At 44.4% G+C, this 27,692-nt stretch overlaps 1 protein-coding gene across 1 annotated transcript in view; it reads left to right on the top strand.

Moving 5' to 3' along the window:
* The first annotated feature begins 12,617 nt into the window (after nucleotides 1-12,617).
* The window catches only part of SH3KBP1 (SH3 domain containing kinase binding protein 1), a 283,844-nt gene continuing 268,769 nt past the window's right edge, over nucleotides 12,618-27,692 (top strand). The window contains exon 1 of the mRNA XM_075263613.1: nucleotides 12,618-12,892. Within this exon, the coding sequence (XP_075119714.1) occupies nucleotides 12,889-12,892 (4 nt within the window). The 5' untranslated portion in view covers nucleotides 12,618-12,888. The remainder of the gene's footprint in view (nucleotides 12,893-27,692) is intronic.

Below are 27,692 nucleotides of genomic sequence, written 5' to 3'. Positions count from 1 at the left end.
GGGTGAAGATCTTTTCAACAGAGTCTTTATCAGCTGTGGACCAGGAGCGAGCTTCTTGGAAGGCGACTCCTTCCAGCTGGCCCAGAAGCACATTCACCTGCTGCACTGGGGATAAAGGTAACAAGTGAAAAGCCCGGAGTATTTGTTCCTTAAAGTCTGTTAAAGTGTGGGGGTCCCCCCGATAACTGGGTAGGTGCGGAGCCCCCAGAAGAAAGTTCACTCCGGTAGCTGCAGCAGCTGATCCATCATCAGGAATAACATTTAATTGAGCATTGTCCGCGTCAGACATTATAGTAGGATAGTGTGGCACTGCACCGGGTGGTCAATCAATTCACTCTTTCATCCTCTCACCAGCGCTGCTGGCTTACTCACTGCGCGGCTGGGCGTGACGTTACTCCTTTCCCAGGAGTGCACTGCGGCCGGCTGAGATGAAGGCACGCCTCCCAACACTAGAGGGGAAGCCCAGGGCTTCAGCAAGATGGCGGCTGGAGCGGAGGCCACAAGAGGAGGAGTTGGCAGAAAGCAAGTACACAGTCTGTGGAGGGGGCGGCGACACTCTGGGGCTTTTGGCGCCAATCCAGGGGGCGGTTCTGGCGCTGCCTGAGGATTTTGGCGCCCGCGGCAATACAGTCCACAGACACGCCGGCCACACAGCAATGGCGGCGGTTTTAAAAGCACAGTACCCCTTTATACACAACAGTTCGTTACTCACTCTGAGATGGCTGGTAGTCCACAGGAGGGGTAGCGCTGATGGAGTATAATGTCCAGCAATAAATTGGGGCCCAATTTTCACAAAGTTCAAATCCTGTTCATGACGCCAGAAAAAGGGGTCTTGTGGTAACCAGGGGCAACGGGCAATGTAGTGTTGTCACGTTTGGGCAGAGTGGTGTCCCGGTGTATCCCTGATTATCCACAACCCTTTCCACTCTTCCATTCACCCAGGTGCGATGTGCAGGATAACAGTCGACCACACAGGGTTAAGGTGAACAGGTTAACTTTACTGAAGAAACCGACAGTCTTACAGTGCTTTGCAGCAGCAGGTTCACAGTGCAATGTGACAAAGTCCAGTACAGGCACTGAAGAGTTAAGTGAGGCACCAATCACCAATCCTTATGTCCCTTAGCAGTAGTTGGGAGGACGGTTGCTATTAGCAATGTGAAGGTGTACAAATACAGTAGGAGGGTAGATGATAGGACAGGCCGGCCCTTGTGGGAGACCACGAGAACTGCGGCTTCGTAACTTGGCTCGTTACGGATAAAGACTCACGTTTGGTGATGTCGGGGTGCAGTGGCTCGGGGACCGATGAAAGGCCACTAGCAAGGCAGGAGGGTCCTTGAAGTAGTTGCCCCTCCTGGCAAACAGTATGCACAATACTTTAGGGAAGTAGGAGACCTTGCAGAGTTTCCGCAGCTCGCGGGGCTCTGTCCAGAGAGGTAGAAGGTGCAGGAGTTGATTTCAGGGGTGCAGGCACTTTAGCCCAGCTGTACCGGCGGGCTATATCTTCCAGTCCCGGATTTCAGCTTGTCAGGGGTCTCGGCTGAGACCTGCAGTCTCACTGCAACTTCAGAGAAAACAAGTAGGCCTAGACTTCAGGCTTGAGGCCTACACAGGCGCTAAGGGCTGGTGGCAGGTATGTCTGCCTTCCCTAGACTCTAGGTCTAGACTGCAGGCCTGAGAGGAAGGAAGCTCCTCCCAGGGAGAGGACTGGATAGGGATTGGTGCTCACAACTCACATGTTTAGCAGACACAGGAAACTTAAAGTGACAGTACATAACAATACATTTATAATGCAAAGTACATCAGAACCTATATAAAAGAGAGATACATCTGCCTAAATACTGACAGGGGTGCCACAGAGGTGCTGGGGAGCAGTGCCCAGGAGTAAGCTACTGGCCACAGGCGCACAAGGGCCCTAACTCACTATCAGTGGCCGCTCTGGGTCACTGCAACAGCTTTTGTGAAGATTTATCAACGTCAAAGAGCACCTTAGGCTGCTTTCACATGGAGTAATGCTCCGCTCATTCTGACATGTAAACACGTATCAGAGTGAGCGCTGTAAAACAGAATCCCTTTGACTTCAATGGGTGCCGTCTTACGCACGCTACACATTGAAATCAGTAGGAAGCTTTTTAACCCATTGATTTCAATGTGTAGCGTGCGTAAGATGGCACCCATTGAAGTCAATGGGTTACTGTTTTACAGCGCTCACTCTGACACATGTTTACATGTCAGAATGAGCGGAGCATTACTCCGTGTGAAAGCAGCCTAAGGGGGCATTCACACTACGTATACTGAAGCTTATTCTGAACGTAAAACAGGTTCAGAATCAGCGGCGTATAAAGCAGCTCCATTCATTTCTATGGGAGCCGGCATGCGAGCGCTCCCCATAGAAAGGAATGGGCTGCTTCTTTCACTGCGAGCAGTCCCATTGAAGTGAATGGGAAGTTCCAGCGTGTATGGCTCGGCATGAGCAGAGCTTGCCGTATATGCCGGCACTTCCCATTCACTTCAATGGGACTGCTCTCAGTGAAAGAAGCAGCCCATTCATTTCTATGGGGAGCGCTCGCATGCCGGCTCCCATAGAAATGAATGGGAAGTGTTTGGCAGCCCTGCTGTAACGCCGGCGTGTACGGCTGTGATACATGCTGGCGTAAGAGTGAGAGGACTCATGGCCAGCGTGTGGCAGAGAACCAGTACTTGTCTGTGTCGGTTGAATGTTACCTATTATACCATGGTCTATAAGTCTTTAGCTATGTTCCTGGCTAGAACAACATGGAACCACTTCAATTGTCATTACTGTCAAAGGGCAAGAATCTACCGGGTAAAAAAAGCACAAATATTAGATCACTGACCCATGGAAACCACCTGAATGGATGATTTCAGATTTCTGTTGCCCCATGGGAGGGTGAACATTTGGGTCAAGGGCATGAATCGACATTCTTGGCTGCTTAAGCTGGTGTAATGGTGTCCAGTGGATTGTTTTCTTGGCACACCCAGAGTCCTGTGATACCAGTGGATTATAGCTGTGTATGCTACAACAAAGTGGTGCAGTTCTAAGGGCCAGAAGAGGTCCAACGCTCTGCTAGATGGGTGCCGCCTATGACCTTTTTGTGGGATCTGTTGGAATCATATGGAATCTTAAAGAATTGTAGAATACTTCATCTGATATAATGTACTCCATGTGTTGCCATTATATAGGCTAACATAACTCTGCATTAACAGTTCTTGCATGTAAAAAAAACAAAAAAAACTCACTGTAACACAAGCCATGTTTATGCTTCATATTGAAAAATTTTTGAGCAAGTAAAAAGGAAAAGGCAATAAATGGCAGTCGAAGATAAAATTAAGAAAAGCAAACACAGCAGGGATAATGAATGTCTCTATCTACGAGTGAGATCCGTGTGCGTACCAAACTCTCAGCCCTGCACATTAATTCCCAGTCAGAACGGAATCCAATCATGTTCTCATAATTAATCCTCATGGCGATTGTTTTATTTAAAGCCTTATTTTTGTTGGACTGGAGGAACTTGACTAATGTGTGAATTTAATTTGGATGAAAAAACTTCACACCCCTATAATACTTTATGGCCCCAAGAGGAAACTTGGCAAGTTCTTCTTATGGTTCATGGACTTTATGAGGACACAAGGTGCATATATATAATATATATATATATATATATATAGTGGGGAAGGTAGCTCGGTAGAAGCGATGGTGCGGACCCAACCAGTCAGGGACAGGGACACAAAATCTGGTGCAAACAGGTTCATTTAGAAAAAAAACCCAGCAAAGTAAATAAACCTTGACTGCAGGCACAAAAATAAGCAAAATAAAATACAGCCTTAACTTCAGGCAACAAAAATGAGCAACAAAACCCTGCTCGTCTGAGCACTAACTAAACAAATAACTATCTTTACTACCAGCCACACAAATCAACAAAGCGCAATACAGTCTCATCAGACTCTCAGTGTCAAGACAGATCCAGGCACCTCCTCTCCTCCCAGGATCTGCCCTGAAGTGCAGGCTCTGCAGCCTTTTGTGGCCCAGTAACGAGCCTATGACCTACACTTGGGTCTGAAGCCTATTCCAGACCTGCACTGGACCACACATAGGTCAGAAACCTGGGGGAGATATATTGAAACTCCAGCACTCTGCCTGTCACCTTCTCACAATATATTCACAATATATAATAGAGGTAGGTCAAATATCTTGGCCCAACACCCTTCTCCACATTTGGTTTTAACTTCCTTAAAATCCTTCTCTCACAAGCCCCAAAATATTGTAAAGAATAGAAAGAAAAATTATTAGATAGTATAATGCTAATATAAGGTGGGAAACAAATCTGGAAGACAATGGCTCCTCCTGGGTGGGGCATTGAGCAGTACCATCCTCTTTGTCCTCCTCTGAAGTTCACAGAGCAGTCCAAGTGACAGAAGATCTTGTAATGTTACAAATAATATTTAGATTGTTTTTTTTTTATGCAGGTAACTAAGGATTTTGGTCCCTTTCTAGTTTTCTAGCTACCGTTTTATACTCTAGGGGAAATATCTGTTCATCTTCATCGGACCCATGTAAGTAGTAGCTGATTCATTCTTCATGATGTATGAATGTTTGTCATCTGCTTGCACTGCATGGCCTTACGTAATGATCTCTTTATAGCCTATATATTTTGTCTCACTCAATAATCTAATGAACAGCAATTTTCTGCTTACTTAGAGGAACATTCATCACGTTGTAAATGTAGCCCTGTCATTTGGGAAAGACAAAGCATATGTGAATTATATGATATAAAACATAGGGTTTGGCCAAAAATGGGAAGATGAAACTGGAATCTTGTGATGTATACAAAACGTCTGTTTGGCCCTATGAAGAATAACTGCTGTAAAACATCAATGTAAATCTGCGTGAAATGCTGTGACATAAAAGTATATAAAAACATAAACAACTCTGAAGTTAGACAAAAGTTAACTGAGAATGGTGTTTTTTTTGGGGCAGAATTGGCCAATGATATAATACGTATGGGGGTCTCCAAACTGATGTCAGGGAAAAGAAGTATCGGCCTATGGGATTTTAACATGTCCAATCCTTTGTTCCTACAGGAGATCTTATTTCTCTCCCAACTGAAATAAACAGACATGGCGGATCTATTAGTCGACATCTCATCTAAGAACAACTTCCATATTTATTTCACCCAATGAATCACTCAGTATTAGTCTGTTTAAAGAGGACCTTTCACCACCTCCCCAAATTCAAGTGCTTAGCATCTATTAATAGACACGACTCCACTTATTCAAGCACAGTTGGAGCTTTCTCTCTAGTCCCCACCATTCCTGAGTAACAAGTACAGTTAGTTTTGGTGTCTAATGTGCTATGTGAGCTCTGTAATGTCAGGTGGGCGGTGTCAGACAGGGGGTGTGATTCAGAGCTCCAGTCAGAGGCAGCCAGTGTCAGAGCTCAGAATCACACCCCTTGTCTGCTCCTGCCTGACACCGCCCACCTGACATTACAGAGACTAAATAGGATATCAGGCATCAAATCTAACAGCACTGATTGCTCAGGAATGGTGGGGCTAGAGTAAAGATTCAAGCTGTGCCAGAATCAGTGAAGTAGCACCTATTAAGTGTAAAGGACTTGTTGGAGGTGGTGAAAGGTCCTGTTTAAGTGGGTTTTCATGGTTCAAAACACGTGGTGCAAGGATTATAGCAGTGTGTCAGTTACTCCATTACTTTGGGTCAGATGGTCATGTGATGGACAGTCCATGGTCATGTGATGGTCATATAGGTGCACAACACGTTACAGTCATGGCACAACAGTCACACTGTACAGTACAGAGATAGCAATAGCATGGTAAGGATTTTGTGTACATACTGTATATCTCTAACTAGGGCAGACAAAATACAGTGCAGATATATTGTCAGGAAATCATGTTAAATTCACTTCCCCTTAGATACACAATTGATGAAGTATTACTCGAATGTGTTAATGCACTTTTAACAAAGCTGAGAAATGCAAATAGCAGATTGACAGCTGTCAAGTTGTGACTTCCTGCTTTTCTTAAGAAATCTTATAACGCTATATTCTCATGACCGAGTAAATTATTAGCCATGGATGTTATGGATTTGTACAGAATTCATTATTTAATGGATCTATACACCACAATGGGTGAGTCAGGGCTATGAAAACAGACCTGAAAGTCTGATGTGTGAAACAAAAATATCTCCTACCTTTTCAAGGACCACGAACATTGAGCCCATGAAACTGTGTTGTGCGCAGAAACTTCAGCTACATGAAAAAAATGACACAATGGGGCCTATTTACTATTGTGGTTAAATACACCAAAATGTGACATATTATGGTGCATCACAGGACATCTATTCTAAGCTGAAATTTCTCCAATTTGGCATCCGCAACATTTGGGGGCCTCTTGTCTTTCCTCCAATAGATGATGAAGAATCCGCTAAAGGAAAACTCCTTTAATACATGACACATGATCCCAATACTTACATATATATATGCTCAGCTCTCGAGTGGGATATTCTGCAATACCCCAACCCACAACTCTCTACTAAATCAGAGATGTCAACCTGGAAAGGTCCTTTTCAGGGGGAGTTGCAAATTTGCGACTAATAGAGGAATAACCTTTTCAAATGGCAGAGCTAAATATACTAAGACCCCATATGATAATAATAATTTTGGACCCCAGATTGTTAAATGGCGATTTAGTGATCATGCGCTAATTTTATTATGTAGTTTGTAACGGTTATGGTGATACCAAATATGTCTGAGTTACTTTTTATGATTAGTGTCAAATATTTGTATATATCTTCAATTGTAGTTTTTTCCTGTTACCAAACTTCAATAGCATTGACTTTCCTTGCATAATGTGTTGCATGCTTAAAACATATGTTTAAAACTACAATGTACTGGGATATAGAGCTATATCTCTATATACATTATATAAGTGTATATCAACCAAGTGAGATATCCTGAAACCTGGGAAAGTTGGGTGAGTTTGCAGCTTTGGCCCAGCAATCTTATTGTCATGGGGCGCTGAGAATTAGACCCCCACTAGTCTTATATTGACGGTCAATATTAACAATACTGGCCTAGAAACATGGTCAGCAGAGTTTTTCCTCCTCCTATCTCAAATGATATATATTGAAGCAGGAAACATTGTTCAAGTGACATCTACCCTGTAACCACATCCTGTCATGGTTGACACAAATATAACTCACTACATTATACAGCAGTGTTGGTGACTTCAGGAAGTTTACACTGCGTTGTCTGCTTGGCATACAAGGTGTTTTGCTTCATTATATTTTACCTTGTCACTCTGAGGTTCCCAACCACTTGCTGACTGGTATTGTGATATAGTATTATGTGATCAGTCAGATTCAGACACCTGAACCCAACACCGATCATCCGTTTTAGCAGCCTCCGGATGCTTTAAAAGGATCCTATCATGCAAAGACATTTTTTTCTTAGTAACACGTCGGAATATCCTTAAGAGAGGTTATTCATCTCCTACCTTTCGTTGTCTTCTCCGCGCTGCCGTTCTGTAGGAATCCCGGTTCTTGTCAGTATGCAAATGAGTTCTCTCGCAGCACTGGGGGTGTGCCCCAGCGCTCAAATAGCACTGGGGGCGTCACCAATGCTGCCAGAGAACTCTCTCCAGCACCACCTCCATCTTCGTCAGGAATGTCCTCTTCTTCCGGCGCAGGTCTCTAGGCCTCGGGCAGAGCAGACGCATGCCCACAGGCCACGAGAAAATGGCCGCTTACTATACTGGCAATCTGCTCTGCCCAAGGCCTAGAAGTCTGAGACCTGTGCCGGAAGAAGAGGGCGTTCCTGACAAAGATGGAGGAGGCGCTGGAGAGAGTTCTCTGGCAGCATTGGGGACACCCCCAGTGCTGTTTGAACACTGGGGCCCGCCCCCACTGCTGCGAGAGAACTCATTTGCATACCAACAAGAATCAGGATTCCTATGGAATGGCTGTGCGAAGAAGACAACGAAAAGTAGGAGATGAATAGCCTTTCTTAAGGCTATTCCGATGTGTTACTAAGAAAAAAAACATGTCTTTGTATGATAGGATGCTGATGGATGAGCACTGTGTGCAATACACTCCAATTCAAGCATCAGCAGCCACCACCGCTATGCAGTGTATGGGGCTGCTGCGCCACTCCTATTAATTCAATAATACGAACCGTCCACTAGACATATCAACCCATCTTAAAGGTTCTAACACATTTAAGATGGGTTTAATTTTTATTTATTTTTTTTGTAGAGAGTGAGCCCCATATAGGGCTCACAATGTACATTTTTCCCTATCAGTATGTCTTTGGATTTGAAAAAAGGTTGTAACTATGTATTGTTTGTAGTACTAAAGCCCAAGATATGGACCCAGAAATATAGGCTAGAGCCAAACGGTGTTGTCCCCTTGTGAATCAATAATGGTAATGAGCTCTTTGGAGCAAAGAGGTCTTCTGGTACAATAGAATAAGGAAATATAACAACGACATAGCTGAATTTGTCACTATGCAGTATTAAGGAAATGGTCAGTATTCAAGGAGGAAGGAAAGTTTCTTCACAATTTAGGTTGCAAAATTGTACACTGTTTGCTCATATATCTTAAAGTGACTCTTCAGGTCCCCTCTTGGTTGGACTCATTTGCTTTAGTATATGTGTAACTATTATCTCATAATCCTATTGTCCTCACTTCTGGTTTATAAGGGAGTGTTCACACTACCGTCGGTGTCCGACAGCTAGTGTACGCTGCTAATGTCCGTTCAAAATCTTGTGTGGACATTAGCAGCGGACACTAGCTGTGTCCGTGACATTGTGCATTCATTTAAATGGAGATCGGGTGCGTTCTTTTACACTCCGTGCCTGTCCTTAACTCTCCGTTCCCTACATGTTGGGTTTTGCTGTCCGCTTGAAAAGTCGGACATCTTTGGGAACGGACAGTTAAGGACAGGCACGGACTGTAAAAGACGATAGTGTGAACGCCCCCTTAGTCTGTATTCTATATCCTTCTGTATCCTTGCAGTAATAGATGTCAGGTCTCTATGCACTGAATTCTTGGTGCACCTCGTAGGATAAACTTAGGAGGGGCAGAGAGCAGCAGCCTAAACCAATGCGCATGGGTTTCCGTTCAGGAAGTCTGCTTGGGGACCCCCGAACGGAAACCTAATATGCCTAAAAAAGCAGTTATCTAAGGACACCCGAAAATCCCATAGACTATAATGGGGTCCGTGTGGTTTCTGCACAAAAAATTGCAGAGAGAAAAGTGCTGCTTGCAGGAATTTTCTCTCCACACTTTTCATGTGAGGAGGGGAATGGTATGGCCTTAACTCAGAGGTGAACCAGGCTTCAGACTATCTCATACTTGTTTTAAGCATAAGCTCTTATATGGTTAATGTGCGTGCATTTAGTTGGTTCATGGAATCAAAGACATTTTACCAATAGTATCAGCTTTCCAGGAACTGAAATCTCCAAACTCTCTATAGAGACCTTTCAACCAGAATATTAGCAAATACAGATATCACTCACTTCACTATATTATGAGCTTCTCAAATGTATCAATCCATATGACGGAATTTCCTCTTCACCCCTTAACACTCCATGTCACAACAATACAGCGCTGTCATTTTATAGGCAGAGGACATGTGTCTGCTACATGACTTCCAGGTGTAATACAGTAAAAAAATACTCTGACTACAGCAGCCATGAGCAATAGCTATCATGGCATCTGGGTGGTTAATTGGTAAAATCCCCCACTTTCACCCCCCAATTCCTCTGGTCCACAAGGCCTGATGGTCTCCTGGCTGTCTCTCCATATAATGCAGAGGAAACCTATGTGCCATGTACAGCCATACAGAAGTAGATTGTACAGGGGATAAAGAAATCCCAGGTTCAAGGCCCCTTTTAGGATGGTAAAAAAGGAAATTAAATAATAAAAAATAAATAATGTAATAAAATAAAATAAACAAACATATTCGATATCCTTGTCTAGGCATCCCCACTATCCAAAAACAATGAATGCTGTTAAAAAACAAACAAACCCCAAAACACCGCAGTGCCAAAGAGAATGTGTTTTGGTCACCTCGCCTCTCTCAAAAATAGCAATAAAAAAATTGCACGTACCAAAAAATTTTACCAATAAAAACAGCAACTTACCCTGCAAAAAGAGCCCCCACTGAGCTCCATCGACAAAAAAGTAGAAAAGCTATGTCAGAATACAGAGGCCACAGGAAAATAGTTTATTTTTGGAAAATTGGGTAAAATATAATAATACCTAAATTAAATCTAATAAAACTAATATAGATCCGGTATCTCCAAAATCGTAGTGATCTGCTGACAACCTTACCATGACCTTAAAGGGTTAACTATTCCAGCAACGTCTACCTGACTCAGTCTTGATTCGTATAAGGAAATTGTTATAATCAGTAAACAATTACCAAATACGTGACTGCTGCTTCCTCTATTGCCTGCACAGCCCTCACTGGCGGGGGTTTTCCATGTACATCACCGTATAGAAATCTGTAGATGATTACATGTTTTTGCAAATATAAGTACGAAAATTTTTTGTGAGTTTTAGAGATTTTCACCAATCATTTTAGTAGTGACAATCCTTTGTCTTGATCGGCTACCAATGGATATGACCATGGATGCAGGGACATTCTATGGTCCAAGACATGCCAGATACCCAGGTATGATTTCCTTATTATATCCCAGTTTTCTTCTTGTGCATCCACTGTCTAATAACATGTCCACAATAAGGAAATCATGGCTGCCTGAACACCTCTCCATTCAGTAGGGGACTAAAATACCCAATTCTCCTCCTTGGTGGGGGCCTCAGTGGCTGGACCCCACTGCTCTGCATCTGCTATTCTGTGAGTAGGGAGAAACTTACCCACATGGTACGGGCGAATCTTCAATTCTAAGACAACTTTTCATAAATGAATAAAACACGTGAATACAAGAGAAATATCTTGTTAAAGGGATCCTATCATGTAGGAGGTATTTTTTCTCCCTAACACGTTGGAATAGCCTTAAGAAAGGCTATTCTTCTTCTACCTTTAGATGTCTTCTCCGGGCCACTGTTCGGTAGAAATACTGTTTTTTTTACCAGTATGCAAATGAGTTCTCTCGCAGCACTGGGGGCGGGCCCCAGCACTCAAACAGCACTGGGGGCGTTCCCAATGCTGCCAGAGAACTCTCTCCAGCGCCGCCTCCATCTTCATCAGGAACATCCTCTTCTTGTGTCTTCTTCCGGCGTAGGCAGTGAAACTTGTAGGCCTCGGGCCTGGGCAAAGACAACTGCGCATGTCCGCGGCCACAAGAAAAATGGTCGCTTACACAGTAAGTAAGCGGCCATTTTTTTGTGGCCTGTGTGCATGCGCAGTCGTCTCTGCCCGGGCCCTACAAGTTTCACCGCCTATGCCGGAAGAAGACACAAGAAGAGGATGTTCCTGATAAAGATGGAGGCGGCGCTGGAGAGAGTTCTTTGGCAGCATTGGGGACGCCCCCAGTGCTGTTTGAGTAGCTTCCATTCATTTCTATGGGAGCATGCTATTAGAAATGGTTGTTTCAAAAAGTGTTCGCTCATCTCTAGATTCTATCATTCAGAAAACGGATTGTGAGCTAAGCATATGCCTGAATAGCTTTTAAAAAGTCTATTCAGGTGCTGCCTCCAGTTCTTCCAAAGACTCCCCCGTTTTTAGTAAAAATCAGTAAAAACTACACGCTAATGAGGCTCACCGAGCACCCTTGGCGTTCCCCAGGGCCAGTGAGCACGCCCCACATCATACCTCTGTAACGCCCCTCCGTGGCTTGTGCTCCGTTATACCCTCCCCCTCCTCCACACTTTCTGTACCGCCTATATCCTCTCTTGTCTCGCTCCTGGCGGTTGAAATCCCGTGCATGTGCAGTAACGCTACATTCTGAGTGTTACTGCGCATGCCTGAGCGCCATTTTCTTGTAGAGAACTGCAGGACCGTACTGCGCATGTGTAGTTCTCAGGGGAATTGAGCTACTGACCATTCTTCAGGTCTGCTTAGGGAACGAAAAATGGAAACCCAATCTGCTTAAAAAGCGGTTACCTAGCCGGATAGACTATAATGGGGTCTGCCAGGGTTCCACCTGAAAAGTGCAGGGCTACGCACAGGACTTTTCTCTCTACATTTTTCAAGCAGAATCGGGGACGGATCCCAATGCAGGTGTGACTGACGCCTTAGGACTGGCGATGTATGTGGCGCTCCGCCTGGTCCTCCAATAGATGAGAACAATGGATAGGCCTAATATAGCCACCTGGTAAGAGGACAGGTCCTTGCCCAGTGACTACCTCACCCCCTGCCATCACTACCACATGGTGCCACTGGCACACCCCTTCTTCCCACTGGTGTAGACAAGCCAATGGCCATGGAGGAGCATTACCACCCTGCAGACTGAGGTGACAATAGCGCTGGCCGCATTCTCCATTGGGTCAGGTCGCATTGAGCGGTCATTTTAGGTGAGCCCTGAGTCGGTGCAGGTGCGGGGCCAGCACACACACGGAGGGGCGGAGGAGGAGCGGCGGACAGCGGCTCTCGCGATGCTTGGTCCCCGGCTCTGGTGACAGTGGCGGCGGCGAGAGAGCATCAGTGAGGCGGCGGCACACACTGCAGGAGCGGCTGCGGGAGGAGGAGGCGCCGGGGAGGAAGGAAGGGGAAATGCTGCGCTCATCACTGCCAGGCTGACTACTATAGCGCCGCACACAATACAAGGTGCCCTCCTGACAGGACCAGCGCCCCCCGCCACTGCCGGCTCTGCTGCTGCTGCTGCCCCTATTCTCCTCCTCACAGCGGTCACATCAGACGGCCAGCAGGAAACTTTACTGTATCACACATAAATGGGTGAGTGGCGATTGTATGTGTGTGATGTACTGTGTGATGTATACTGTGTGAGGGCAATGGAGGAGGCTGCACATTGGGGGACTGTATACTAGTGTACTAGCAATGCACCATAGAGTGTATATAGCAACTGGATATACACCATGTACACACCATATATCTGTGTATCCATGTATAAAACACATCATGTATACAGGAACTACATATACACCATGTACAATACCATATATCTGTGTATCCCTGTATACAGCACATCATGTATACAGGAACTAGATATACACCATGTACAATATCATATATCTGTGTGTCGATGTATACAGCACATCATGTATACAGGAACTAGATATACACCATATACAATACCATATATCTGTGTGTCCATGTATACAGCACATCATGTATACAGCAACTAGATATACACCATGTACACACCATAACCTTATATATGTGTCCATGGATACAGCACATTATATACGTATAGCATACCAGATATATCATTTACACATACCAACACAATATAAATGTTTATATACAACATCATGTACAATATGAACCCTATACTCTCACCAACAACTACATGTGTATTCTTGTATACAGTGTATCGTGTATGGATAACATGCTAGATATACAAAATATTCACACGCTATATCTATTTATATTGACTTTCCATGTATGGTTCTCTCTATGTACCGTACCAAACATACATCATCTTTACCTTTAAAAGTATGACATGTGATATGATGCATGCCATAATGTAAAAATACCTTATAATATAAGGCTTATATCCTATATCTACACGTGCATGCTGCAGAGCAGTATACAACATGTATACCGTATATGCTGTGCACCATAATATCCCATTCACTATAACATTATACACGTGTCAGTATTGTCCTCCATAGTTGTGCATTAGGGATTGCTGCCTGTTCTACAATGTTTGGTGACATTTACTGTACATATATATGTTATGCTGTGTGTATATATATATTTTATAAATTGCAAGCCTCTTGTGACAATGTACCATTTATGGCCTCATGCCTCCACATAGGCTTACTATTGTACACACACCCCTTTGTGTCCTATGCGGCTGGCACTTTAGATGTGAATAATACAGTAGTGGTTGGCTGTTGTACAGTCCTGAGAAGATGCAGCCAGCGCGGGGTTAATATTCCCCCTGCGGTTATTGTCATACAATATAGCTGGCACGGTGTGGTACCGGGGTCCTTCAACTGTAGTAGTGCTGGCTGCTTGTGCAATACTCTTATTTCTTCTCTGAGGTTGCATCATTACTGGGGAAACTGTTCCTAATTTGGGGGATTGTAATAAATACAATATATTGGGCTTTCTCTTCATACAACATTTGGTCTTGATTTGGTTATATTCTGCCTTGTTGAACTGAAGCCCCTGTGACCCCAGGGTGCTGTGTGTGACCACCCAGGATGTTCTCACTGACCTGCGTGGTCTCATACTGGAGCCGACTATCTATCTATCTATCTATCTATCTATCTATCTATCTATCTATCTATCTAATATATATCTATCATATCTATCTATCTCCTATCTATCTATCTATCTATCTATCTATCTATCTATCTATCTAATATATATCTATCATATCTATCTATCTATCTATCTATCTATCTATCTATCTATCTATCTATCTATCTATCTATCTATCGGTCCATCTGTCTATCTATCTACCTGTCTATGTATCTCTCCATCTATATGGTATAACCACATCACAGGTGCTTCAACCTTTACCCTTGCAGTTGTTATATATGTAAATGATATAATATATTCAATTGTGGTGCTCGAAAATGCTGGATCCCATATCACACTTAGGAATGGGGCCCCTATGTTACATCGGTCCCTGATGAGCCCCCCAGAATTACTCAGACCCCACATCAGACAAGTAAAAATGTATTTTCTTACTCTTTCCCACTCCTGGCTCGTCCTTTAGGTTCTTGCTCATGGGCTCTGACACTCGCCAGGTACTGAGAGTTCGGCTTGGGTTTTTTGGGCGCCTGGATTAGGCCATTTGGTTGCATTTATTACATATTCTGCTGGATATAGATAGAGTCTGCTGGTACAATAAGTCAGAGTTGTTCTCTATCTGTATATCTGCTACTATATAATGTTCATGCTGTGCCTTATTTTGGACTAGCTTTTACCCGCGACTTCGTCTGCGGTGATTTGAGAATTGGGCGGACACAGACGTGTGAAACTGTAAAAGTGCTTTAAAAAGTTTGGTGGGCTAGCAAATGTGATTTGATGTGTTATATTGTGTATGTTGTGATACAGACAATGTGATGTGTTATACAGCCTGTGTACAGGAGTATATATGTATCAGGTACTGTATATAGCAGTGATAGGTAATACATGTAATTATATAGTATATACAGCCTGTGTACAGGAGTATATATGTATCAGGTACTGTATATAGCAGTGATAGGTAATACATGTAATTATATAGTATATACAGCCTGTGTACAGGAGTATATATGTATCAGGTACTGTATATAGCAGTGATAGGAGATACATGTAATTACAATGTGATGTGTTGTATTGTGTATGTAGTGATCCAGACAATGTGATGTGTTATATAGTGGAAAGCTATATGTAAATGTGAGTGAGTAGAGTGAGGGCTACTCCTGAGGTGACAGTAAGGAGTGTGCAGGCAGGTTGAGGCAGGAAATGCCAGGCAGTGTGTGTGAGTCTATAGCTGGGGCTAGGAGTCCTGCTTTTGTGAGTCTCCTGCTAGGAAGCCATATTGTTTAGTGGCACCAAAAGTAGCCTGTGACTCAATCCTAAGGGAAAACTATGTTTGTGGAAAATTGCACGCAAATCCGTCCAGGCGTTTTAGCGTGATTGAGGAACAAACATCCAAACTCACAAACATCCAAACACACAAACTTTCACATTTATAATATTAGTAGGATATGCTGCCCCATATACCAGTAAGACTATCTTCACCCATGGCAGGTACTGTGTGGATCTTCCTCCAAAATCCACTGTCCAGGTACTGTTGTACAGTCCTGAGAAGATGCAGCCAGCGCGGGGTTAATATTCCCCTCCAAAATCCACTGTCTATCACAGTACCATGTCAGTGGATGATCTCATTCAGACGCTGATGAAAATATTTGACCTGCGTATAAAACTTGGACCTGCAGATTGGATTTTTTTAGCTATTAGCTTGTCAAAATCTTGATTGCAGGATTTCACTGTGGATGTCACCCTGCAACGTGTAGGCTGAAATGTGTGTAAAACCCGTAGCGGCTGCACTGGGCATTTTGCATCAAAAATAGCAGGTTGTGCCTGGCCCTACTGACTTTTTACAGTTGAAAAAAGTAAAAAAAATATATATATATATATAAAAAAACAAAACATATACAATAACAAATGATAGCGTGTTAGGTTCCCCTCCCCCACATCCCATAAAACTGCCCCTTCTGTCAATGCCCTCTTACCATAAGTGTTGCGATGCATTTACATGGCTGTCTGTGTGTTGTAGAAATGAAAGCGTGGACATCTTTATGTTATTGAAGTATCAATCTACATCTTTACGTAGGTTATAATTGGAAGTGGTTATAAATGTGTTATTAGATGATATTGAAGGTTAGCACTTTAATATTTATTGAGTTATATCTTTGAGAGCTATCTGTGGTACCTAATGCAGTCTGGTGGTCATATGGTGGCTACTGGGCATGGAAGTGGCAAATAACCAGTCAACACAAAAAACTGCAGCAAAAATAATGAATGCCAATGGATGCAAGGAATGCCCATTATATTACATGCAGAGGCACTGTAGGTGCCATTATATTATATGTGGGGGCCATTATGTTACATGAGGAGGTACTGTAGGGTCCATTATATTACATGCAGGGGCCATTATATGACGAGTGGGTACGACGGGGTCCATTACATTGCATGCAGGGGCACTAGGTGCCATTATTTTACATGAGGAGGTACTGTAGGGTCCATTATATGTGGGGGCCATCATATTGAGGAGGTACTGTAGGGTCTATTATATTACACGTGCAGGGGCCTTTATATGACGAGTGGGTACGACGGGGTCCATTACATTACATACAGGGGCACTAGGTGCCATTATGTTACATGAGGAGGTACTGTAGGGTCCATTATGTTACATGCAGGGGCACTGTGGGGGCCATTATATTACACGAATGGGTATGGTGTGGTTTATTATATTACATGTGGGGGGCATTATAGTGCATGTGAGCACAGAGGTTGCCATTGTAGTATATGTGAGGGTACAGAGGGGGCCATTACACTGCATATGGAGCACTGAAGGGGCATTACAAAAATGTTGACAGAGGCTCCAAACAAAGCCTTACTTACAAGTGATTGCTACTTTGGGGTACTTGGTTGGGACATTTTCTCACTAGGGGGTAATTTACTTGAAAATATTGAGACTATACTGCCATAGACCAATGAAGAGGCCCTGGATACCCCTTATAGCCTCATCCATATCATACAAATAGCTGTTTAGGACACACAAGATGTTTCAGCATGAATCACAAAACCTGTACCAACCCACTGAATTTCTGGAGGTTGAACAAAATCATAAAAAAGAACTTCCATCCCAGATTCCAGGAAGACGATACATACCGGTGGACCGCATTGTATATCACAAAGTCCAGCAGTCGCTCACAATGTCCATTGAGCTGTAGATCTGACACTGCATTGTGGTTTCCGTTATTGGAAACCACAATACAGATGTAAACACTGCCTTATTCATTATGAACATTTGCTTAGAGTTTCACTTTAATGTAGAAGCTGCAGAACATGTTATTTTGGTGAATATCAAGTTTCAATGTTTCAATGATATACAGTCATTAAAATGGCCATCAAGAAATGCACCTAAATAGTCAGATAGTGTTCTATGCAAACACATGGCCTCTGTTGTGCTGTTCTCCATTTCCCTGACTGTAGAGTTGTGAGACTACCCTGTCAGCTCCAGTTCAGTCTGTAGAGTTGTGCGACTACCTGGTCAGCACCAGTTCCCTGAATGTAGAATAGTGCGACTACCTGGTCGGACCCAGTTCAGTCTGTAGAGTTGTGCGACTACCTGGTCAGCTCCAGTTCACAATCTGTAGAGTTGTGCGACTACCTGGTCGGCTCCAGTTCAGTCTGTAGAGTTGTGTGACTACCTGGTCAGCTCCAGTTCACAATCTGTAGAGTTGTGCGACTACCTGGTCGGCTCCAGTTCAGTCTTTAGAGTTGTGTGACTACCTGGTCAGCTCCAGTTCAGTCTGTAGAGTTGTGTGTCTACCTGGTCGGCCTCAGTTCAGTCTGTAGAGTTGTGTGACTACCTGGTCAGCTCCAGTTCAGTCTGTAGAGTTGTGCGACTACCTGGTCAGCTCCAGTTCAGTCTGTAGAGTTGTGCGACTACCTGCTCAGCTCCAGTTCACAGTTTGTAGAGTTGTGCGACTACCTGGTCAGCTCTAGTTCAGTCTGTAGAGTTGTGCGACTACCTGGTCAGCTCCAGTTCAGTCTGTAGAGTTGTGCGACTACCTGGTCAGCTCCAGTTCAGTCTGTAGAGTTGTGTGACTACCTGGTCAGCTCCAGTTCACAATCTGTAGAGTTGTGCGACTACCTGGTCGGACCCAGTTCAGTCTGTAGAGTTGTGCGACTACCTGGTCAGCTCCAGTTCACAATCTGTAGAGTTGTGCGACTACCTGGTCGGCTCCAGTTCAGTCTTTAGAGTTGTGTGACTACCTGGTCAGCTCCAGTTCAGTCTGTAGAGTTGTGTGACTACCTGGTCAGCTCCAGTTCAGTCTGTAGAGTTGTGCGACTACCTGGTCAGCTCCAGTTCAGTCTGTAGAGTTGTGCAACTACCTGCTCAGCTCCAGTTCACAGTTTGTAGAGTTGTGCGACTACCTGGTCAGCTCTAGTTCAGTCTGTAGAGTTGTACGACTACCTGGTCAGCTCCAGTTCAGTCTGTAGAGTTGTGCGACTACCTGGTCAGCTCCAGTTCACAATCTGTAGAGTTGTGCGACTACCTGGTCGGCTCCAGTTTAGTCTGTAGAGTTGTGCGACTACCTGGTCAGCACCAGTTCCCTGACTGTAGAATAGTGCGACTACCTGGTCGGACCCAGTTCAGTCTGTAGAGTTGTGCGACTACCTGGTCAGCTCCAGTTCACAATCTGTAGAGTTGTGCGACTACCTGGTCGGCTCCAGTTCAGTCTGTAGAGTTGTGTGACTACCTGGTCAGCTCCAGTTCAGTCTGTAGAGTTGTGCGACTACCTGGTCAGCACCAGTTCCCTGACTGTAGAATAGTGCGACTACCTGGTCGGACCCAGTTCAGTCTGTAGAGTTGTGCGACTACCTGGTCAGCTCCAGTTCACAATCTGTAGAGTTGTGCGACTACCTGGTCGGCTCCAGTTCAGTCTGTAGAGTTGTGTGACTACCTGGTCAGCTCCAGTTCACAATCTGTAGAGTTGTGCGACTACCTGGTCGGACCCAGTTCAGTCTGTAGAGTTGTGCGACTACCTGGTCAGCTCCAGTTCACAATCTGTAGAGTTGTGCGACTACCTGGTCGGCTCCAGTTCACAATCTGTAGAGTTGTGTGACTACCTGGTCAGCTCCAGTTCAGTCTGTAGAGTTGTGTGTCTACCTGGTCAGCTCCAGTTCACAATCTGTAGAGTTGTGTGACTACCTGGTCAGCTCCAGTTCAGTCTGTAGAGTTGTGTGTCTACCTGGTCAGCTCCAGTTCACAATCTGTAGAGTTGTGTGACTACCTGGTCAGCTCCAGTTCACAATCTGTAGAGTTGTGTGACTACCTGGTCAGCTCCAGTTCAGTCTGTAGAGTTGTGTGTCTACCTGGTCAGCTCCAGTTCACAATCTGTAGAGTTGTGTGACTACCTGGTCAGCTCCAGTTCAGTCTGTAGAGTTGTGCGACTACCTGGTCAGCTCCAGTTCACAATCTGTAGAGTTGTGTGTCTACCTGGTTGGCTCCAGTTCAGTCTGTAGAGTTGTGTGACTACCTGGTCAGCTCCAGTTCAGTCTGTAGAGTTGTGCGACTACCTGGTTGGCTCCAGTTCAGTCTGTAGAGTTGTGTGACTACCTGGTCAGCTCCAGTTCAGTCTGTAGAGTTGTGCGACTACCTGGTCAGCTCCAGTTCAGTCTGTAGAGTTGTGCGACTACCTGGTCAGCTCCAGTTCAGTCTGTAGAGTTGTGCGACTACCTGGTCAGCTCCAGTTCAGTCTGTAGAGTTGTGCGACTACCTGGTCAGCTCCAGTTCACAGTTTGTAGAGTTGTGCGACTACCTGGTCAGCTCTAGTTCAGTCTATAGAGTTGTGCGACTACCTGGTCAGCTCCAGTTCAGTCTGTAGAGTTGTGCGACTACCTGGTCAGCTCCAGTTCACAGTTTGTAGAGTTGTGCGACTACCTGGTCAGCTCTAGTTCAGTCTATAGAGTTGTGCGACTACCTGGTCAGCACCAGTTCCCTGACTGTAGAATAGTGCGACTACCTGGTTGGACCCAGTTCAGTCTGTAGAGTTGTGCGACTACCTGGTCAGCTCCAGTTCAGTCTGTAGAGTTGTGCGACTACCTGGTCGGACCCAGTTCAGTCTGTAGAGTTGTGCGACTACCTGGTCGGACCCAGTTCAGTCTGTAGAGTTGTGCAACTACCTGGTTGGCTCCATTTCACAGTCCGTAGAGTTTCGAGACCACCTGGTCGGCTTCCATTCTCTCTCCTCTCAATGAAAAGTGAAAAAAGGTAGAAACTTTTTGATGTCACATTTCATGGAGGACCATTGCTGTTCCTTGACAAAAATTCTTTGTAAGGCTCTGTTCACATTACATCACATCTTCTATATAATTCTTTCCCTATACTGTTGTATACCAGCCAGCCAGACACTCTTTTGGCCTTTGTCTAATGCTATGGATGCATTAATGTGCATGTCCAGACCTTTGCTTGCCCTAAGTGTATATCACAAGAGTAAGGCGATCACTGTCTAATGATTAGTTTCCTGTGGTGTTAGTCTAGGTTCACACTACTGTCATGTTTTTTACTTCTCTGACGGAAGAAAAAGTTCTGCATGCAGGAAACAAACATGACGGAAAGCAGCGTCCACCATGTTAGAGGGAAAGGACACGGGAGGGGGCTCCGTCTGTATCTGTTACTCTGCTACAGTTAAAGGTGTTGTCCGGGCCAAACTTTTATTTTTCAAATAGGTTGGTGGAAGTGAAAAAATAAAAAGACTTCATACTCACTTTTTCCTGGTGCTCTGATGCCTCCCATCATGGTCTGGTCCTACTGGTCCATTGTTTTCTTCTGATGGAAATCCCCACTACTAGTGATTGCTGACGCCAGTCGGTGGCCTCAACGTAGGAGATGTGACGGCTCGGGTCCCTTCCTGAGGACCTTGATTGGCCTTTGCGGCCACGATACCGCTTAGGCTGGTCATTGGCTTCGGCGGTAGGGATCCAGGATGTCAAAGCTGGTGAGGAACTTCCCTTCACAAAGACCCCGGACCAGTAGGACTCGGAGCACCAGGGACAGGTGAGCATGATTTTTAAAAATTATTTTCACCTCATTGTACCTATTTAAAAACATTTTTATTTTTTGCCCGGACAATCTCTTTAATGTCCATCGCTGCGAGTGAAGTCTTAGTGAGCGTTTTTCCATAAATTCATTCTTTGCTGATAGTAAGGGAATATTGTGATTACCAATAATCCATTGCAGGACAGATTTCGCAGAGATCTCCCTGTAGGCCGGGCAGCTGATTTTACATTCATGTACATGTTGTTAAATCCCATTTTCCTGTCTTTCAACTCATGTGTTGAGAGTCATCTGTTTATGTGATTAAGTATACGGCTACCCTGCGAGCAAAACCGCGTGCGAGCGACCTCACTAATTCTCTAGGAGGAATTCTTGGGATCGCTATACAACTTTTCCTCTTATAGGGAAACCTAGAGGTCCCATGTGAGTCCTAGTCATGCTGAAAGTTACCGAGACTCACAGGCAACCAGGGCTGTAGAGTTGGTAGGTCAGATATCTGACTCTGATTTTTATATTTTTCTATAGACCGACTCTGGCAGCGACTCCTTCATGAATGGCTGACGGCCATAGTCAGTCTGACACAGTAAAAATCCTCTAATTCATTGAAAAGTTAGTTATTGATTCCTATGATGGACCAGCAACAACATGGAGGCAATGCTACTGTGAACCTAGCGTTACAAACCTAATATAATCTATTACTGTATTAATAATTGTATAATATAATTTCGTTTTATTGTGAATTTGGCCTCTGACCCTGTCTCAGGAGAAACTGGTAAAAAACAGAGGATATATATTTAGAGAGTACAAATAATAATGGGACAAAGCAGTGGATACGCCATATCTAACCCACATGTTCTTTATAGATTTGGTACGTCGGGTATAATTTAGAGCAGGGACGTAACTATAGGGAGTGTTTGCTATGGGGTTCATGAGCATGAGGGGATCTAAAGGACCCTCTGCTGCCGGAGAGAACGCAAGTTTTATAATGGATACAGAATCGGAAGAGAACTTCCAAATAGTGGAACCCCACTCCGCACTCCATTGGCAATAAGAGTTGTTGAATGGAGTCTGAGTAGATCAAGCTTTATTTACTCATATATGACACGTTTTAGGCTTTGTAGACCCCCCTTTTTAAAAAAACAAACAAACCCAAAATGGCACCAGAAATACCTAGTGTGTGGGTTAGGCTCGTTGGTCTAGGCGTATGATTCTTGATTGAGTGCAAGAAATGTCTAGTGTGAATGCCGCCCCCATTCATCACGGGGGAAGGGGGACTTGTCTTGCATCAAATTAAACTAGCCATAAACAGCTGGTGACTACCGGTCATATAGTGGGCCGCCATGTAGCGGGAATTTTGGCTGCAGCCAAATTGTAGCATTTACACTACATGGGGCCCCAGCCTTAAGGAACTGCAGTAAAAGGACATGTGTGAAAGCATCCTGAAACTCCCTAATGCATTATTGATAAACTTATGTCTGGGCAGTGGATTTCTCTTTTCGGTAAGGCCCCGTTCCCACGGAGTAACGCGCCATGGCAGGCTTTATAACCCATTGATTTCATTGTGTAGCGCGCGTAAGCCGGCACCCATTTAAGTCAATGGGATCTGTTTTGAAGCGCCTCGCTCTGACAAGTGTTTACGTGTCTAAATGAGCGGCGCGTTACTCCATGGGAACGGGGCCTTAGGGTAAGTTAACACAGGGTTTTTAGGTCAGGATTTTGAGGCCATATCCCCCTCAAAATCCTGACCAAAAAGACAGCTCCCATTGAAATCAATGGGAGTCGGTCAGTTCTTTTTTTCCGGGAACCGTTTGTTCCGGTTCCTGGAAAAAAAAGGCGACATGCTCATTCTTTCAGGCAGATTCGCCTCGCAACATCCGCCTGAAGACCCTTCCTCCCGACTAGGCCCATTCATTTGGGCCTAATCCAGAGTGGAGCTCGCAGCCTCCGCCTCCGGTTACGGACCAAAAAACTCTGTTTGAACTTACCCTTAACCTCTTTAGTGTCGCTGTTTTGGTTGGGGATTGTCTCTGTTGTGAAGTTTTTGAACACACGAATGAACTAATCTGGTCTCTACATTAGATTAGTGCCTTTAGGATTTTCTTGTTAGGCTTGCTTTATAAATTGTGAAATTGTCCTTTAAGTTTATGGACCGCGGACGGTCGTATAGATATGACATTGGGAATGTGATCATATTTGTTTCTTTTTCTCAGCTCACCTCTCATTGCAGACATACCGATCAATGATTTACTAGTACAGTCATAATGGACTACATATACACATAGGAGTAGTGAAACTGTCAAGGCGTGATGGCATGAACAGTGCTAACAAGACCCATCACATTGAATAGCTCAGAGTAGGAATAACCTCATACACTGGTTTAGGTTGCCATTAAAGAAATATAGACACAACTCATGTCGGACTACACCTAGAGAAGGAAGGGCCGGCAACCCAGGACCACCCACATGGCAGTAAAGAGTAGGGCTGGGAAACCAATCGAAAAGTAACCAAAACCGAATATCAACCAGGATAACTGATGGGATTTTGTTCACATCAGTTATTTTGGTTTAGTTATCACAATTTTTTGAGGTTCTACCTGCAGTTTTGTTGGGACTAAACACGTCGGTGTCAAAACTGCTTATCTCTACAGACCCCTAAGTGTAATGATTGGAGGCCCAGGGGAGATCAAAATAACAAACAGTGTTACTCGCCTCTCCTGGGCGCAGGCACGACTCCCTGCTGTCTTCGGCACTTTTGACTGATACCAATGAGGCTTGTGATTGGTCCTCAATTGCTTACAACAGTGTGTGATCCATGTGACTGCTGATTGGACACAACCTCAGACAGCGCGGAGTTGCACCAGAGCCCAGGAGAGGTAAGTAAGACTGTTTCTTATGTTTGATCACTACCCCTGGGCCTACAAACATTATACTTTGGGGTCTCTTTAGACCCCAAAGTATAGAAGCAGTTTTGGCTCGGTGTGTTGAGTGAATGTTGCTTGATACATACTCATACTGTGAAAAGAGTGTGATTTAAATGGCGACCTACATAGTTGCCATTAATTGTAATCGAGGTAAAATGCCCCATTAATCACGATTTTGATTTGGGTCATAATTGCTCAATCCTAGTAAAGAGCCTAAGGGTGCAGAAACTAACAGTACCTATTGCTCAGGAATGGTGGGGCTACAGAAACTGGTCTGCGTACAACCGGTCACCTGAATAGGAGCAGGACTTCCTACACATAGTATATGGCTCCTGGCAGCCACATCAGCTGATTGGATCGGAGTTTGCTTGTCGGACCCCAATCAATCTGATACTAATGACCTTTCCTTTGGATAAGTCATCCGTATAAAAAATCTTCAGATCCTGTACCACCCCTTTAAGAAACAATTCTTTAAAACACAAACAGATTACTTTGCTAATCCAATGCGTTTATTCAGATTATATATTAGAAAATTCTGGGCAAACAGCCAGAAAGGAAAAAAAATGGGTCTAATAAAATGTAAATTCACTACGTGTATTATAGCGCACATGCCAAAAACCAAACACTGAGTGCTCTTAGGGTATGTTCGTGCGGCAGAAACATGTTATTTATGATGCCCAGCGCACCAAGTAAAATTTAGATTGTTAAAAAAAATGGCGAAATGGACTTTTTTTTTTCCCCCACCCCGCTAAGAGAGAGTGAGTAAAATGTAATTAATAAGCTAATTTTTTTCTAAAATGGTGGAATAGAAAAGTACAACTTGTTTCTGAAATAAATAAACCTCTATATGGGGCTTATATGGCTTTGGAAAATTGACAATGGAATAAAATGAATATAAAAATGGCCTCCTTGCCTCCTCCAATCATATTCCACTGCCATCCCCATGTTACAGGACACGTTGCAGAGATTACTTTACCATGTGTATGTCACTTTCGCTGATTTGGAGTAAAACAGGTTTAAAGTCTTATGCAAATGAGGCAGTTGGTGCACTGGGGGCGGGGCCTTCAGCCCTGGGAGCACTGCTTTTGCTGCTTAGGCCCTATTCACATCCTCGTTCGGGTTTCCGTTTGAGAAGTCCGCTTGGGGACCCCCTGAACGGAAACCTATATGAATTCAAATGTGGTTACTTTCAGGAAACTCACGGACCCCATAGACTATAATGGGGTCCGTGTGGTTTCCACACAAAATATGCGGAGAGAAGTCTTGCAAGCAGCACTTTTTTTTCCCCGCATGTTTTGTGCGGAAACTTCACGGACCTCATTATAGTCTATGGGGTCCGTGGGTTTCCGGAAGGTCATGGCTTTTTAATGTTTATAGGTTTCCGTTCGGGCCTGGGGTTTCCAAGTGGACTTCCCGAATCGAAACCCGAATGTAGATGTAAACCGGGCCTTAGATGGGATGGCTGATACAGCAGTGGGAGAATCAAGTCCCACTACCAGGGGTGATACAGGCAGGAGGTGGTAGGGTTCTGAGTGCCTAGAGCGTCGGGGAGCTGAAGCCCCGCCCCCAGTGCACCAACTGCCTAATTTGAATAAAATTTCAAAATGGTTTTTCTCCAGATATACCAAAGTAATAGACAGAAGAAAGTTCTGTTGTGTATCACTGTAATGTTCTCGGTAACTCGGTGGTGACAGCTGAGATGTTCGGAGGAGACTCCCTTTGAAGGGATTCTACCACTAAAACACTTTTTTTTCTAGTTACCACGTCGGAATAGCCTTTAAAAAGGCTATTCGTCTCTTACCTGTGGAAGTGCTCTCTGCCGCGCCGTTCGTTCAAAATACCGGTTTGTACTGGTATGCTAATTAGTTCTCTCGCAGCGATGGGGGCGTCCCCATCGCAGGAGCAGCGATGGGGGCGTCCCCATTGCAGCTCGAAAACTGACCGCAGCGCCGCCTCTCTGGTCTTCGGTGTCCTCCCCTTGCTTCTTCAGCGTACTGTCGGACGCCTGCGCAGTACGCTCTGCTCGACGAAGATTGCCGAACGTACTGCGCATGCGCGAAATTGCGATCCCAGCCATAGTGCGGGCACAGAACTTTCGCGCATGCGCAGTACGTTCGGCAATCTTCGAGAACAGAGAGCATACTGCGCAGGCGTCCGACAGACGCTGAAGAGGCAAGGGGAGGACACCGAAGACCGGAGAGGCGGCGCTGCGGTGAGTTTTCGAGCTGCAATGGGGACGCCCCCATCGCTGCGAGAGAACTCATTAGCATACCGGTACAAACCGGTATTTTGAACGAACGGCGCGGCGGAGAGCACTTCCACAGGTAAGAGACGAATAGCCTTTTTAAAGGCTATTCCGACGTGGTAACTAGAAAAAAAAGTGTTTTAGTGGTAGAATCCCTTTAAGAGGTTAATAATCATCCTTGGTGGCTCTATAAGCTGTGTATAGACTCACAAAGCGAAATGTCCAAGCCCTTTACATCAAGAGGATAGATTTATCTGGCGACTGAAAAGCAAATCCATTCTAATATATGACAATACTGTATTGAGACGTGTCCTTCATTGTCTTATAGCATACGGGTGAGAATGACAATCCTACATAGGGTAGATTTGCAGATCGCTATAATGAGTTTTCTTTGTGGATTAATCTGTTTGCCATCACTAAACCTGTAGTCATCTATCACAGGCGGCAAATACAATAAATGCAAAAAAAACCTGAACTGCTGGGAGAAAAATCCTCCGTTACTGCATTGACCAAGGCATATATTGAGCCCAGATAACGCTGCTATTCTTCGTGCTCTCGCCGCCGTCGCAGGTCGTATACAATTATACAGATTCCTTTCTATCTATAATGTGATCTCTGATTGGTCAATGTACAGTAAAGCAAAATGTATGTGAATATATAGGTTTGGAAACGGTATCCATATGTAGCAGAAAAAATCTGCACAAATTTCAGGGAATGCTGCAGATTTTCAAATTTGCAGAATTTTTGGACATTTTCACACTTGATTCAACTTTTTTTAATTTGTGACATAATCAGCATGAATTATATGCCAAAAGTTTCTCTTCGATCCCTTGTAGAAACTATAAAGTCCTCCAAATGAGTTGCAAAAACTTGAGATATCTTTTTTTGCTGGCAGCTATTCCTTCTGATCTCCTTGCACATGCATGCTCAGCTCAACCGAGCATGCACGTGCTCATAGTTTTGTGAGGGGAGGAAGGCATTCACAGACATCTTTGTCAGTAACTTATCTCCCTTAAGAAGAAAAGAATTAAGCTTGGGGAAAGGAAACCCCCACATGGATTAGACGGCTGGTTTTGCCAAAATCATCATGTTCGCCAACAGCAAGCTGTTA

Source organism: Leptodactylus fuscus, chromosome 2 (genome assembly GCF_031893055.1).
Source record: "Leptodactylus fuscus isolate aLepFus1 chromosome 2, aLepFus1.hap2, whole genome shotgun sequence".
NCBI classification, from domain to species: Eukaryota; Metazoa; Chordata; class Amphibia; order Anura; family Leptodactylidae; genus Leptodactylus; species Leptodactylus fuscus.
The sequence above is the reverse complement of the archived record's forward strand: the minus strand, read 5'-3'. Positions and strand labels throughout refer to the sequence as shown.